Source organism: Bos javanicus, chromosome 24, assembly GCF_032452875.1.
Source record: "Bos javanicus breed banteng chromosome 24, ARS-OSU_banteng_1.0, whole genome shotgun sequence".
Lineage (NCBI taxonomy): Eukaryota > Metazoa > Chordata > Mammalia > Artiodactyla > Bovidae > Bos > Bos javanicus.
The window spans coordinates 33065582-33077732 of NC_083891.1; the positions used below are offsets into that span (position 1 = coordinate 33065582).

The following is a 12151-nucleotide window of genomic DNA, read 5'->3' on the forward strand; positions in this document are numbered from 1 at the left end:
AGCCAGGGTCTGAATGTTGGCAATTTCCCAAGTGGTCCAGGCACTGCCAGTCTCAGTAGGTGGGTAGAATCGCCCTCGTTTGTGTGTGGTCGGGAGCCCTGCCCAGGCCCTAACCACTTTCCGCACCCACCCCACCCCGCCCCGTGTCCTCTCCCCGCAGGACGGGACAGCACCGCTGTGGATCGCCTCGCAGATGGGCCACAGCGAGGTGGTGCGGGTGATGTTGCTGCGCGGGGCCGAGCGCGATGCCGCCCGCCACGTGAGTGCGGGGACCACCGCGCGGGAGGGCTGGAGAGGCCTCCCATCGAAGCGTTGACCCCCGAGCCCAGACGTGCGGAGAAAAAAGACGCCGCTTCATTTTGTCTCTAATTCACCAGGGTTTCCTCCCAACCTCCTGCTCTTTAGCAGAAAACCCAGGGAAAGGTTTGAATTCATTGAAACTTAGCAATTGCTGCTCGGTCTCTAAGGGTAAAATGTTAAATTCCTCGAGAATATCCCTCCAACCAGAGCTAGCCTCTGGATGACCCGCGGCGGATGGGGGAGGTAGGAGGCTCGGACCTCGGCGGTCCTTGGGGATGTGTCCCCGTTGGCTGCTGATCCGCCTGGCGCTGCGCCTCCTGCTGGCCTCTGGGCCGCAGTGCAGCTGGCTCGCGGGGTCGGTGGTTTGGGGTCCCCGCGGTGCCCAGGCTCCCCAGGCTGTAGACAGCTGCACCACAAGGGTGATCTCCTTACTATAGTAGTCTGTGAGCAAGATCGTCCAAATACAGCAACTGATGTGTTCCAGCAGGAGAAAGGGGGAATTGGAAAATTTATTCTCAGGCCAGAAAAGGACAACAGAAACTGAATATTAATTTTTGAACTTGTCTCTGCATTCTTTCCTGCAGATTTCAGTCTGCCCCTTTCCTGTTCTCCCACAGCATCCATGTACCCAGGGCAGACTAGGGCAATAGTGTGTACCTGGAAAAGCGTAAAGAAAAGCACGTTTAAAATTTCAAAACCATAGATACAGTTCAACAGTCATAAAAAATTTAAAATTTCAAAACTTTTAAAAAGCAGTTCAACAATTAATTTCTAAGTTGTGAACTGCAGAGAATGCCTCTTTAGTCCATGTATGTTCTAAAAATACCCTCCTGAAATTCCCCAATATTCTAAGGGACTAGAAGACCTTGAATTCCCAAACGGCAGGGTTCTAAGATAACAGAATAAGTCACATACTTTGTCTGGTATTCTTTCATGCAGAGTTAACTGTTTAGTATGCTCTAAAATGATTTGAGTTTAAAAGACATGGCAGCCCTGTGCTTTAGTTTACATATTTTGCCTGTTTCTGACAAGCATGTTCCCAGTTCTCAACAAACATTTCATTCTTAGCCAACACACACATATGTTAATAATTAACTTGTCTTTTCCTTTCTCTGTAAAGGATGGTACAACAGCTTTATTGAAAGCAGCCAACAAAGGGTATAATGATGTTATAAAGGAGCTGCTGAAATTCTCACCCACCCTCGGTATTTTGAAGGTAAGACCTGCAGAGAAATTTTACCAAATTGTAAAAGAGAGGGGTTAGAAATTTGAGAAGTCTGCACTGGGGACTCCAGTAGAATCCAGGTACCATTTCCTTGGTTAGTTGTATTCTTGAGAGAACATACCTACAATTTCTTAATTTTGGAGATTCCTGGGCACTGGTAGAAATGGAAAGGTAATAAAAAGGGTGAACCAGAGTCTATAGGTAACCTAGTTTTCTAGGGGGAAGAAAATCAGACAATAGTAATGAAATGCTAAATCAGAGTCAACCATATTAATATTAATATATCACTGGAAGATTGGTGAAGTCCTTCACAAATCATGACATGATTTGTGTCCCAGAAAACATGAAGGACAGGTACATTCTTTCTCTTCATTACCTGGATCAAAGAACCACAGTGTTAGCTTAGGTCAAATGAAGTAAGCTTCAAACATCTGGACACCTCAAAGACTGTGTCATCCTGGAGGGCTGGGTCTTCCAGAAAACAGAGCCCTCAAAATCCTTTATTAAGTTGTAATCATTTTGAGTTAAAATATTTCTAAACTGGAGGATCTACCAGAGATTGGCGGTCTTTTTCAATAAAGGACCAGGTGGCAAATATGTTAGGCTTTGTGGGCTGTACAGTCTGTGTTGGAACAGCTTCACTCAGCGGTCGTACAGAGCAAGCAACCATAGAAAATACAACAACCAAAAGTGTTGCTGCATCTTATCAGACTTCACTGGTGGACATTACATTTCCTTTTTTAAATTCCTTGTTTAGGGTTTTTATTTTTGGCTGCGCTGGGTCTTTGGTGCTGTGTGTGGTGTTTCTCTAGTTGTGGTGCACATGCTTCTCCTTGCAGCGGCTTCTCTTGTTGGGGAGCACGGGCTCCAGGCGCCTGGGCTCAGTAGTTTGGGCTCCCGGGCTCTGGAGCACAGCTCAGTAGTTACGGTGCACAGGCGTAGCTGCTCTGCAGCGCGTGGGATCTTCCCAGACCAGGGATCGAACCCGTGTCCCCTGCACAGGCCGGCGGATTCTTAACCACTAGACCACCAGGGAAGTCCTGTACTTCTGAACTTCCATATTTTCACACGTCACAAAATAGTCTTCTTTTTAAAATTTTTTAAATTCTGAGTTAATCAGGATGTAGAAAAACAGGTGGGCGGGGTGGGGGGGCGGCTGCGGAGAGGCGGTGAAAGAGGCTAGATTTGGCCTGAGTGCCGTCGTTTGCTGATTCCTGGTATACACACTCCTGTTTTGTTAGAGAGATGACACCAGAACCTGTTGTAAACTTGGGACATCCTTTAGCACTTTGGGATTTATTGATGTATCTGAAGTACTTGCCCTTAGACGACCCCAGAGGCTTTTTGGATGCCTTGTATCTGACCTTTATGTGTTCAGGCTCCAAGGCTGATGTCAGCTGATACAGAGCTCCTGTTTTCAGTCCTGGCCTCTTTCACCCCAATGAATTAATTGACCTCCCTGAGCTTGGAAGTCAAAAAACTATACTTTGTAAAAACTGTTTGGAAAGTAAGAATAAACAGTCTGTTCAAGTGAATTCTCTGTGAATAAAAGAAACAAGCTTCAGAAATGGACTTTGCAATATCTAGTCTTATTTCAGACAACTCATTCTTAGCTTTTACATTTTTATTCTTAGCCATGTTGCACATAGGCAACATTGATAGATTGGTTAAGATTTAAGTGAATGTCATGTTATCAGATTAGCATATCGCCATGCGTGGTAAGCATGGTAAAGCAGACATGGAAAACTGCTGCCTTGCTGAAATTTTTCTCTGGGTATGATATTTATTTAACTTGTCTACAAAATCAGAAGGTTTTATATGTACATATACAGTAATAAAGTATAATGGTGTTTTATTAATATTACAAAATGCTTTTCCTTCCATCTTCAATATTAAAGTGGCTACACAAAAATTCACCAATTTTCGCAAGGTTTTTTAAATGCACACTGATACAACAGCTGTCAGAATGTAATCTAACAAAATTGCTTTGAATGAAGTTAAAGACAACTAAGCGCTACTAGAACCATATTACAGAAAAAGGAACGTTTTGACCAACCCAATGTCTATATATAGTGATTAATTTGAAAACTAAGCTTGCATATAGGTGCTGTTCACAGACATATGTACCTTCTGGAACAGATATCTTATGATTATCCATTGTTCTTATATCAGGTTTGTTGTATTCTCCTCTTCCCTCCCAGAATCCAGCTACGTGCTGTGCATGGCTGCTTCCTTATGTCAATAAATGTTTGCAGTAAGTTTCATAAAATGTCAGCAGCCTATTCACTAGGTCCCCTCTGTACCCAGAGCTGCTTCAACTCAGGGCTGAGGGCAAGGAATGGTCCTCACCCCCACCTGCTCTTACTCTTAAGCCCTGTGGCTCCATAGTCGTCGTCCTGCCCACCTGTGCATGCGGAGTGAGTGCAGCTGGGCTGACAAGTTGGCCTGTAGGTGAGCAAGCTATACCTCCAGCCTTGCAGAAGTGTGTTCACCTAAAGCACAAAGACTCTTAAGGAAAAAAAAAAGTTTGACAGAGCGTTGTTGTTTTTCCCACAGCAAGTTCTAATGCATCTACAATGGACCAAGTGAGCATGAAGTCGTGGACGCACTGGGCAGATCCCTTATTGTACTTGCAAAAGGATGTTGGCAGTATTTATACTGACCGTCTGCAGTGTCCCTGAGGACACTGTGTTAGATGCTGAAGTTAGTGACTTTGAAAAGGGAAGATAAGGACGAGAAAGGCTCTAGCATTACAGTATCCCCAGCCAGGCTGGTTCATGAGGCAAGCCAAGCTGAGTGCTGATAGCTGTGAGCTCTCACCTGACACATGCTGTCCTTTTCTCCTAGAATGGGACCTCGGCGCTCCACGCGGCGGTGCTCAGTGGGAATATTAAAACAGTTGCCCTGCTCCTGGAAGCAGGGGCGGACCCAGCCCTGAGAAACAAGGTACTGTCTTAGTCATCTTTTCCCTCCATTGGGTGCCTATGAAAAGAGATAAGATCACATCTGCTGAAGCCAAGACAGCATGTCTCTGGCTCCAGTCACTAACTTCATCCTTGGGCATAGTGGTTGGTTTAGTCACTAAGTCATGTCTGACTCTTGCGACACCATGAACTGTAGCCCGCCAGGCCCCTCTGTCTATGGGATTCTCAGGCAAGAATATTGGAGTGGGTTGCCATTTCCTCCTCCAGAGGATCTTCCTGACCCAGGGATAGAACCCAGGTCTCCTGCACTGCAGGCTAATTCTTTACCAACTGAACTACCAGGGAATTCTCTTGGACATAGTAAGAACATAAAATGTTCTCATTATATGTTATGAGTGAGCAGTATATTTGAACCCAGCATGCATGCATGCTAAGTCACTTCAGTCACGTCCAACTCTGTGTGACCCCATGACTGTAGCCTGCCAGGCTCCTCTGTTCATGGAATTCTCCAGGCAAGTATACTAGAATGGGCTGCCATACCCTCCTCCAGGGGATCTTTCCAACCCAGGGATCAAACCCAGGTCTCCCTCACTGCAGGCAAATTCTTTACCATCTGAGCCACTGGGGAAGCCTTTTGAACCCAGAAGTTCAAAACCCCTATATCATCAGTGATTTTTTAGGTAACAGTGGGGCAGGAGGTAGGGCACAGTGGTGGGGGGGAGTAAGGTTATAAGTGTTCTATCATCAGAGAAGTGTCTTGAAAATGTCAAAATTCTGGTAATTTAATAACCATCCTCTATGAGGATACTCATATCTTGAGAATTTCCTGTACTCTATTTGGTTACGGCAAGGGGAAAATGTTGCTTTTATATTGTTAACAGGACTTTGACCACAGCTGTAAAACCAACCCAGATTTTTTTATTGAAGTATAGTTGAGCAAAATCAACCCATATTTTTATAGCCCCCAAATAATTTTAGTTTTCTATTAAGTCAAACTTGGAGGTGGGAGGATGCACAGTAACCGCAGGGCGGGAAAAAAAAGGTTATCATTGTATTCCCTCCTACTCAACAGCTGCCTAAGCAGTCAGATATAGAGACTGGGGGCAGAAGGGTAGCCTGGGAAAGGTCTGGAGAAAACAACTAAACTACTGACTTTTGAAGGAGGAAGTAGGATGGGTGCTTATTAACAGGGGAGGATATGAGAGCATTTTCACTCTATACTTGTATACTGCTTGAATTTAATAAGCATCTGTTGCTGTGTTTGCGTATTAGTTGCTCAGTCGTGTCTGACTCTTTGCGACCCTGTGGTCTGTAGCCTGCCAGGCTCCTCTGTCCATGGAATTCTCCAGGCAAGAATACCGGAGTGGATTGCCATTTCCTCCTCCAGGGGATCTTCCCAACCCAGGGATTGAACCCAGGTCTCCACATTGCAGACAGATTCTTTACCGTTTGAGCCACCAGGGAAGCCCATTACTGTGTTGGATTTTATTAACAATAAAACCAAAACCATGTAACATTCCCTGGTGTTTTTAAAAGAAACCATTTTGAAGTACAGTTAAACAATGTGCCAAGAGCCTCTTTTTTCTCATTCCACTTAGCAGATGGAATTACTATTTCCCCTGTTCCTATCAGTGAAGTGCTTGAAGACAATGTTGCTGCTTATCTCTTCCTGAAATACATGGATTGTTTTCCATTAGCGGACCTGATTGTATCATGAGCCCACAAAACCACAATCGCTCTCTTACCTTTGCATCTTGGACATAGACGGTCCTAAGATGTCTTCATAGCTAAGCCATCCTGTATTGAGTTAAATCAAGGGGGAAGCTTTAGTATCTTTATATAGAAACTGAAAGATGCAATTCTTCCTGTGTCCCCTGGAATCCCATCAATAATGGTTATGGGGAATTTCCAGTAACCGAAATGCTGGACTTTGGATTCTTCCTAAAGCCGTAAGCCAGACAGCCTGGAAAAGCCAGGCTCTTTAGAGGCAGCTTCAGGAGCAAGATTGTTGGGATTCCAGCAGCCACTCAGGACTCTTGAGGATGTATTCTTGACCTTCATTCATTCATCCAACAAACACTCAGTAGTGCCTGCTAGATATGCTAGTGGTAAAGACCCCGTCTGCCAATGCAGGAGACATTAGAGAAGCGGGTTTGATCCCTAGGTCAGGAAGATCCCCTGGAGGAGGGCATGGTAACCCTGTCCAGTATTCTTGCCTGGAGAATCCCAGGACAGAGCCTGCTGGGCTGCAGTCCACGGGGTTGCAAAGAGTCCAACACGACTGAAGCGACTTAGCACACACAGATAGCATGCACTGTGCTGTGAACCTTATCAATGGAGAGGTATTGGTGAAAAAGTTTCACGCAGTGTCTGACTTCATAGGGCTCACAGTTTACTGGAGAATAAGGATAATCAAGCAAATGCAAGGAAAAAAAGATTGCAATACAGAGTGACAAGAGCCATCAGCAGGAAGTAAAGAATGCTACTGAAGCCTTCCAGGGACAGAGTCCCTTCTCAGCTAGTACAGAAGCACCCGTTTGCTCTCTAGGCTCCAGGACTTCTTCCCTGAGGCAGATGCCCAAGGAGAGGGTGACCATGGCCCCAGTAGCATCCTCCCCCCAGACCGTGGCCTTTTGCATGGGTGCAGGGATCCTGTGTTCCTGGTACCCCAACTGGGGACTCAGCACACATCTTCTCCCAAGAGCAGTGGGGACAGAGTGGTGTGATGCTGTGGGTCATGAATATGGACCTGTGGTCCTGTGCTGTCAGGATTTTAGGATTAATAAAGACGGATTTTAGGGGCAACCTGGGTGCTAGCCATCATAGCAGTTGGCACAACCTCAGCAACCTGAGGATTCAGTGGGGACCCACTGGGGGAAAGGAGGAATGAGACCAGGTTTTTAAGCCTAAATGGATGACACACAGAACAGTGGTGCGATTGGCCAAAACTCTGAGAGTATGAAGTTTATTTTAATGGTAAAGGATACAGATATTGATGGAGACAGACACATATATTTACTCAACAAGCTTCTAGACAGAGGTACAGCTTCTTAGAGCTGTTCCTCTTCCTGACTGTGGAGGGCCCCCCTGGCTACCTGCCTGCCTGTCAATCAAGGACCAATAATTGATGCCAAACAGTTAATTCTTCTGAGGGTTACTCAAAGACTGGATGGCACTCAGGTCCATTCTCTGTGAGCACTTTTCTCAGGCCCAGGCATTAAGCCCATACAATGTCTGCTCCTGCAGGAACTAAGCTAATAGTAGAATTGACCCCACAGCGGGGCCTCTGGCCTAAGGCAGCATCGCACAGAGACCCCCGTCTGTCAGTCCGGCACCCGCGTCAGCGGTCCTGTGGGTGGGCAGGAGCGCAGCTGCAGGACGAGGTACACAGCAGGACCACTGTGGCAAATTCATCATTCCCAGCAGGTGGGGTCAGGGAGCAGGATCCAGTCTAGAAAGTGGGGACTGCAGGAACTTCACCTGAGATCCAGGTTTCAGATGAAGCAGCTGGGGCTCCAGGTTTAACTGCAGGGGGAAAAAAAACTACCTCTGAGTTCTCTCCCCAGTTTGAGTGCATTTCTGCACTTGAATTGCCTCCCCTGAATTCCCAAGAACATCCTTTTATTCATCTGTAGCAACTGTTCTCAAAGTATGGTCCATGGACAGTTGAGGTGTCCTCCAAACCCTTTCAAAGGTTCTAATAGGTCAAAACTTATATTCTTGATAATACAGAGACGGACTTTCCTGGTGGTCCAGTGTTAAGACTCCACGTTTCCACTTCAGGGGGCATGGGTTCGATCCCTGGTCAGGGAAGTTTCTAAAAATTAAAATAAAACAATAAAAATACAGAGGCACTATTTGCCCTTTTCCCTGTGCTGCCATTTGCTGGGCTTCCCAGGTGGCGCTAGTGGTAAAAAAAAAAACAAAAACCTGCCTGCCGATGCAGATTAGATGTAAGAGACACCAGTTCCATCTCTGGGTCAGGAAGATCCCCTGAAGGAGGGCATGGCAACCCACACCAGTATCCTTGTCTGGAGAATCCCATGGACAGAGGAGCCTAGAGGGCTACAGTCCATGGGGTCACACAGAGCTGGACATGACTGAAGTGATTTAGCACACACAGCCATTTGCTGTAATGGTGCAAAGACAGTGGTGGAAGAAACCATTGGCACCTTAGTACACATCAAAGCAGAGTCACCAACTGTGGCTGAAAATAATTTTACAAACCTCTGTAAGTTATTTTATAAAAATTCCAGTTTTATTGGTATTTTCTAAATGACTAGTACGGGATGTTAAAAATCAAGCATAGGTTTAAAAAAAAAATCCACTTGCGGATAGATAGACCTATAGATTTTAATGCAACAGAGTAGAAAAATTCATTGATGTGGTTCCAGATTGCACACAGCAATTAATCTTTAAGAAACAGCCACTTGTAATGTTGAAGCATCAAAGAAAAATATCTACTATGATCCAAAAAGGCTATTAAAATGTTTCTCTCTTTTCCAACTACCTGTCTGTATGAAGCTAAATTTTTTCCATATACTTCAGCCAAAACAAAATATCACAGTAGATTGGATGCAGAAGCAGATATGAGAATCTAATTGTCTTCTTTTAAGCTATGCTATGCTATGCTAAGTCACTTCAGTCGTGTCCAACTCTGTGTGACCCCATAGACGGCAGCCCACCAGGCTTCCCCGTCCCTGGGATTCTCCAGGCAAGATCACTGGAGTGGGTTGCCATTTCCTTCTCCAATGCATGAAAGTGAAAAGAGAAAGTGAAGTCGCTCAGTCTTGTCCGACACTTAGCGACCCCATGGACTGCAGCCTACCAAGCTCCTCCATCCATGGGATTTTCCCGGCAAGAGTACTGGAGTGGGGTAGTAACAAAATATGCAAAACTGTTAACAGTGCTACTCTTCCAACTTTTTTGTTTTTGAAAATTTAGTTCTTTTTCAAAATGTATTATTTATGTTAACCTTAATAGGTTATATACTTAAAATATATTTGAAATATACTTAATATATTAAGTATATTATTTGTATATTAAGTAAATATACTTAATATATTTGTATATATATATATACTTAATATATATATAATATATATTATATATTATATACTTGAATATGCTTAAAATAAATATACTTAATTTTTTTCAGTTTTTACTTTTAATAAGTTAAAAACAAAAGCTCTTTAGAGTCCTCAATAATTTTCAAAAGAGTATACAAAAGTCCTGAGACTGAAAAGTTTGGGAACCATTGCCCTGTCATGTCTATTTCGTGGACTAGAGACTTGCTCACAAAATAAATGCATAAAGAATGCGTCTCAGCAGCACTGTGAAAAGAGAGGACATGGAGTGAGGCTGGATCCGGTGGGGCATGGGGGCCACTGAAGCTGCTCTTTCCCATGTGTCTTACATTCTGGCTATTTCCTGACTCTGCCTTCTCATCCAACAACATATCTCCCACCGCAACTACTGAAGCCCACATGCCCAGTGCCCGTGCTCTGCGACAAGAGAAGCCACTGGAGTGAGAAGCCCCCCCGCCGCAACTAGAGAGTAGCCTGTGCTTGCTGCAAGGAGAGAAAGCCCCCACGCAGCAACGAAGACCGAGTGCAGCCAAAAATAATACATAAATCTTTAAAAAAATTAAAAAATAAAATATGATATGAATGAACTTATTAAAAAACAGAAACAGGCTCACAGATATAGAAAAGAAACTTCTGGTTACCAAAGAGGGAAGTGGGGGAGGAATCAATGAGAAGTTTAGGATTAGCAGATATGAACTACTAAATATAAAATAGATAAACAGTAAGATCCTACTGTATAGCACAGGGCACTATATTCAGTATCTTATAATAAACCATAATGGAAAAGAATACAAAAAAGAACACACACACACACACGTATCTGTATATATACCCACACATGTCTGAATCACTCTACACCTGAAACTAATACAATGTGAATCAATTCTACTCCAAAATTTTTTTTAAAAAGAAAGAAAAAGTACTAACAATGAGGTAAGAAAGTAACTGGTGATATGTACATTTAAGTATATTAAAAACAAAAAACAAAAAACAACCTTTAAAACCTTGATACAAAAGACTAAGTCCAGTGGGATTTTTCATCAGTGGAGGAGCAGGTCTGGGTGAGGGGCCCCTGTTCAGAGTCCCTAAAACCACACCAGCGGTGGTTGAGAATTCACTCATGCCTGTTTTATTTTCTTCCAGGCCAATGAACTTCCAGCAGAACTAACCAAAAATGAACATATACTGCGTCTCCTCCGAAGTAAAGAAGGACACAGGAAGAGCTAACTCAGTCCCATATTTGACTGAAAGATAAAAACCTTAATCATACCGTCCAAAAAGAAATTGCTTTTCAAATAGTGTTGGAAATTCCTGTAAGAAAGAAAATGCCCAGAACGCCCACCTGGGGTCCCTGGCCAAGAAGAGCTGTGTGGCTTGTGTCCCGAGTGGAGAGCAGAGCCGCTCAGGGACCCTTCCCATGTAGTGGGCTTCTCGCTCTGGCCTCTAGCCCCACTCCAGGGGGCCTGGCACGTTCATTCTAAGTGGGGGATTCCACAGAAACTCGTTTGAAACTACATCAACTTGGGTCTTTCAGTTAAACTCTAAGATAGAGTTAAACCCTCTTAGAAACAGAAACAGGAAGCTTTGTTCCTTTAAAAAGACTGAAAGTCTGACCTTCAATGAATTGATGCTCTTTTACTTTTGTGTTAAATATACGTGAGCTCAAAGATACGGTTCTATCGTATTTTACATGTATGTGTATGTCATTCCAGTATAAAATGTTCTCATCCACCCAAGGGTCCTGGCCATGGTTATTGTGAATCAATAATGGGCGAAGTTACATTATTAAAAAGCCACTTCTGACCTTCCACCACATGCTTTCCAAAGATGGACTATGGAACTATAAAAAAAGACAAGTTGTTCATTTAGTCCTGATCTTATTCTTCATATGTAAAGGTCATTTTTACCTGGAGTCAATGTTGTTGGTATGGTAGGATACAAGTGGCAAATTTGGAAATTCAGAAAATCACAAGCCACAAGAAGTGTAGGTTTGTCTCTTTGAGCTGTCACTCTGGGTCTATTAATGGGAATCTATTTCCTGTGCCATAACTAAGTAGACTTGACATGCTGTGGAATCTTGAGTTTCCAACACCACATTGCTTGATACAATGACTTTGGAGTCCTTGGCTGTAATGTGATGTATATAAGTACACTGTGTTGCTGTTAGTATTGAAGGAGTATAAGTAATAAATGACTGTTACTAGTATTTAATAAGTGTTCATCTGTGCATGTTCTTGACCTGATTGATTCCAAGAAAGAAACCTAGGTTTTATTCCTTTGAGGGGGGGTCAGAATTTATATTCACTGCAGTTTTAATCAGTGGTGTCTATACACCTCAGTCGGTGCCTAATTGCACACACAAAAATTAAATCTTTCTGTAACTTACCATAATAAACACTTGCTGGCATTTCAGTTATTAAAACACATCTTTAGTTTTCTTGTTCATGTCTGCTCTGGTTTCCAGCCAGTGTTCCATGTGAAAACACATTAAAATGGAGGGAAATGTTTTAAACCTGATATACACATATATATTTAGCCAAGTTGCAATAGTACTAAAAGCATTATCTTTAAGTCAGTAAATGATGAGTTAATAATTTTGACATTAGAAGAGATTC

General features: G+C 43.5%; 1 protein-coding gene across 5 annotated transcripts in view; it reads left to right on the forward strand.

Annotated features, from left to right (window-relative positions):
* The window catches only part of ANKRD29 (ankyrin repeat domain 29), a 47946-nt gene extending 36204 nt beyond the window's left edge, over window positions 1-11742 (forward strand). For 4 of the 5 annotated variants that reach the window (XM_061399751.1, XM_061399753.1, XM_061399755.1 and 1 more), the window contains 4 exons: window positions 161-259; window positions 1421-1516; window positions 4373-4471; window positions 10680-11742. In XM_061399751.1, the coding sequence (XP_061255735.1) occupies window positions 161-259; window positions 1421-1516; window positions 4373-4471; window positions 10680-10763 (378 nt within the window). In that variant the 3' untranslated portion in view covers window positions 10764-11742. The remainder of the gene's footprint in view (window positions 1-160; window positions 260-1420; window positions 1517-4372; window positions 4472-10679) is intronic. The other variant, XM_061399752.1, reaches the window with a different exon arrangement.
* Window positions 11743-12151: the final 409 nt, after the last annotated feature.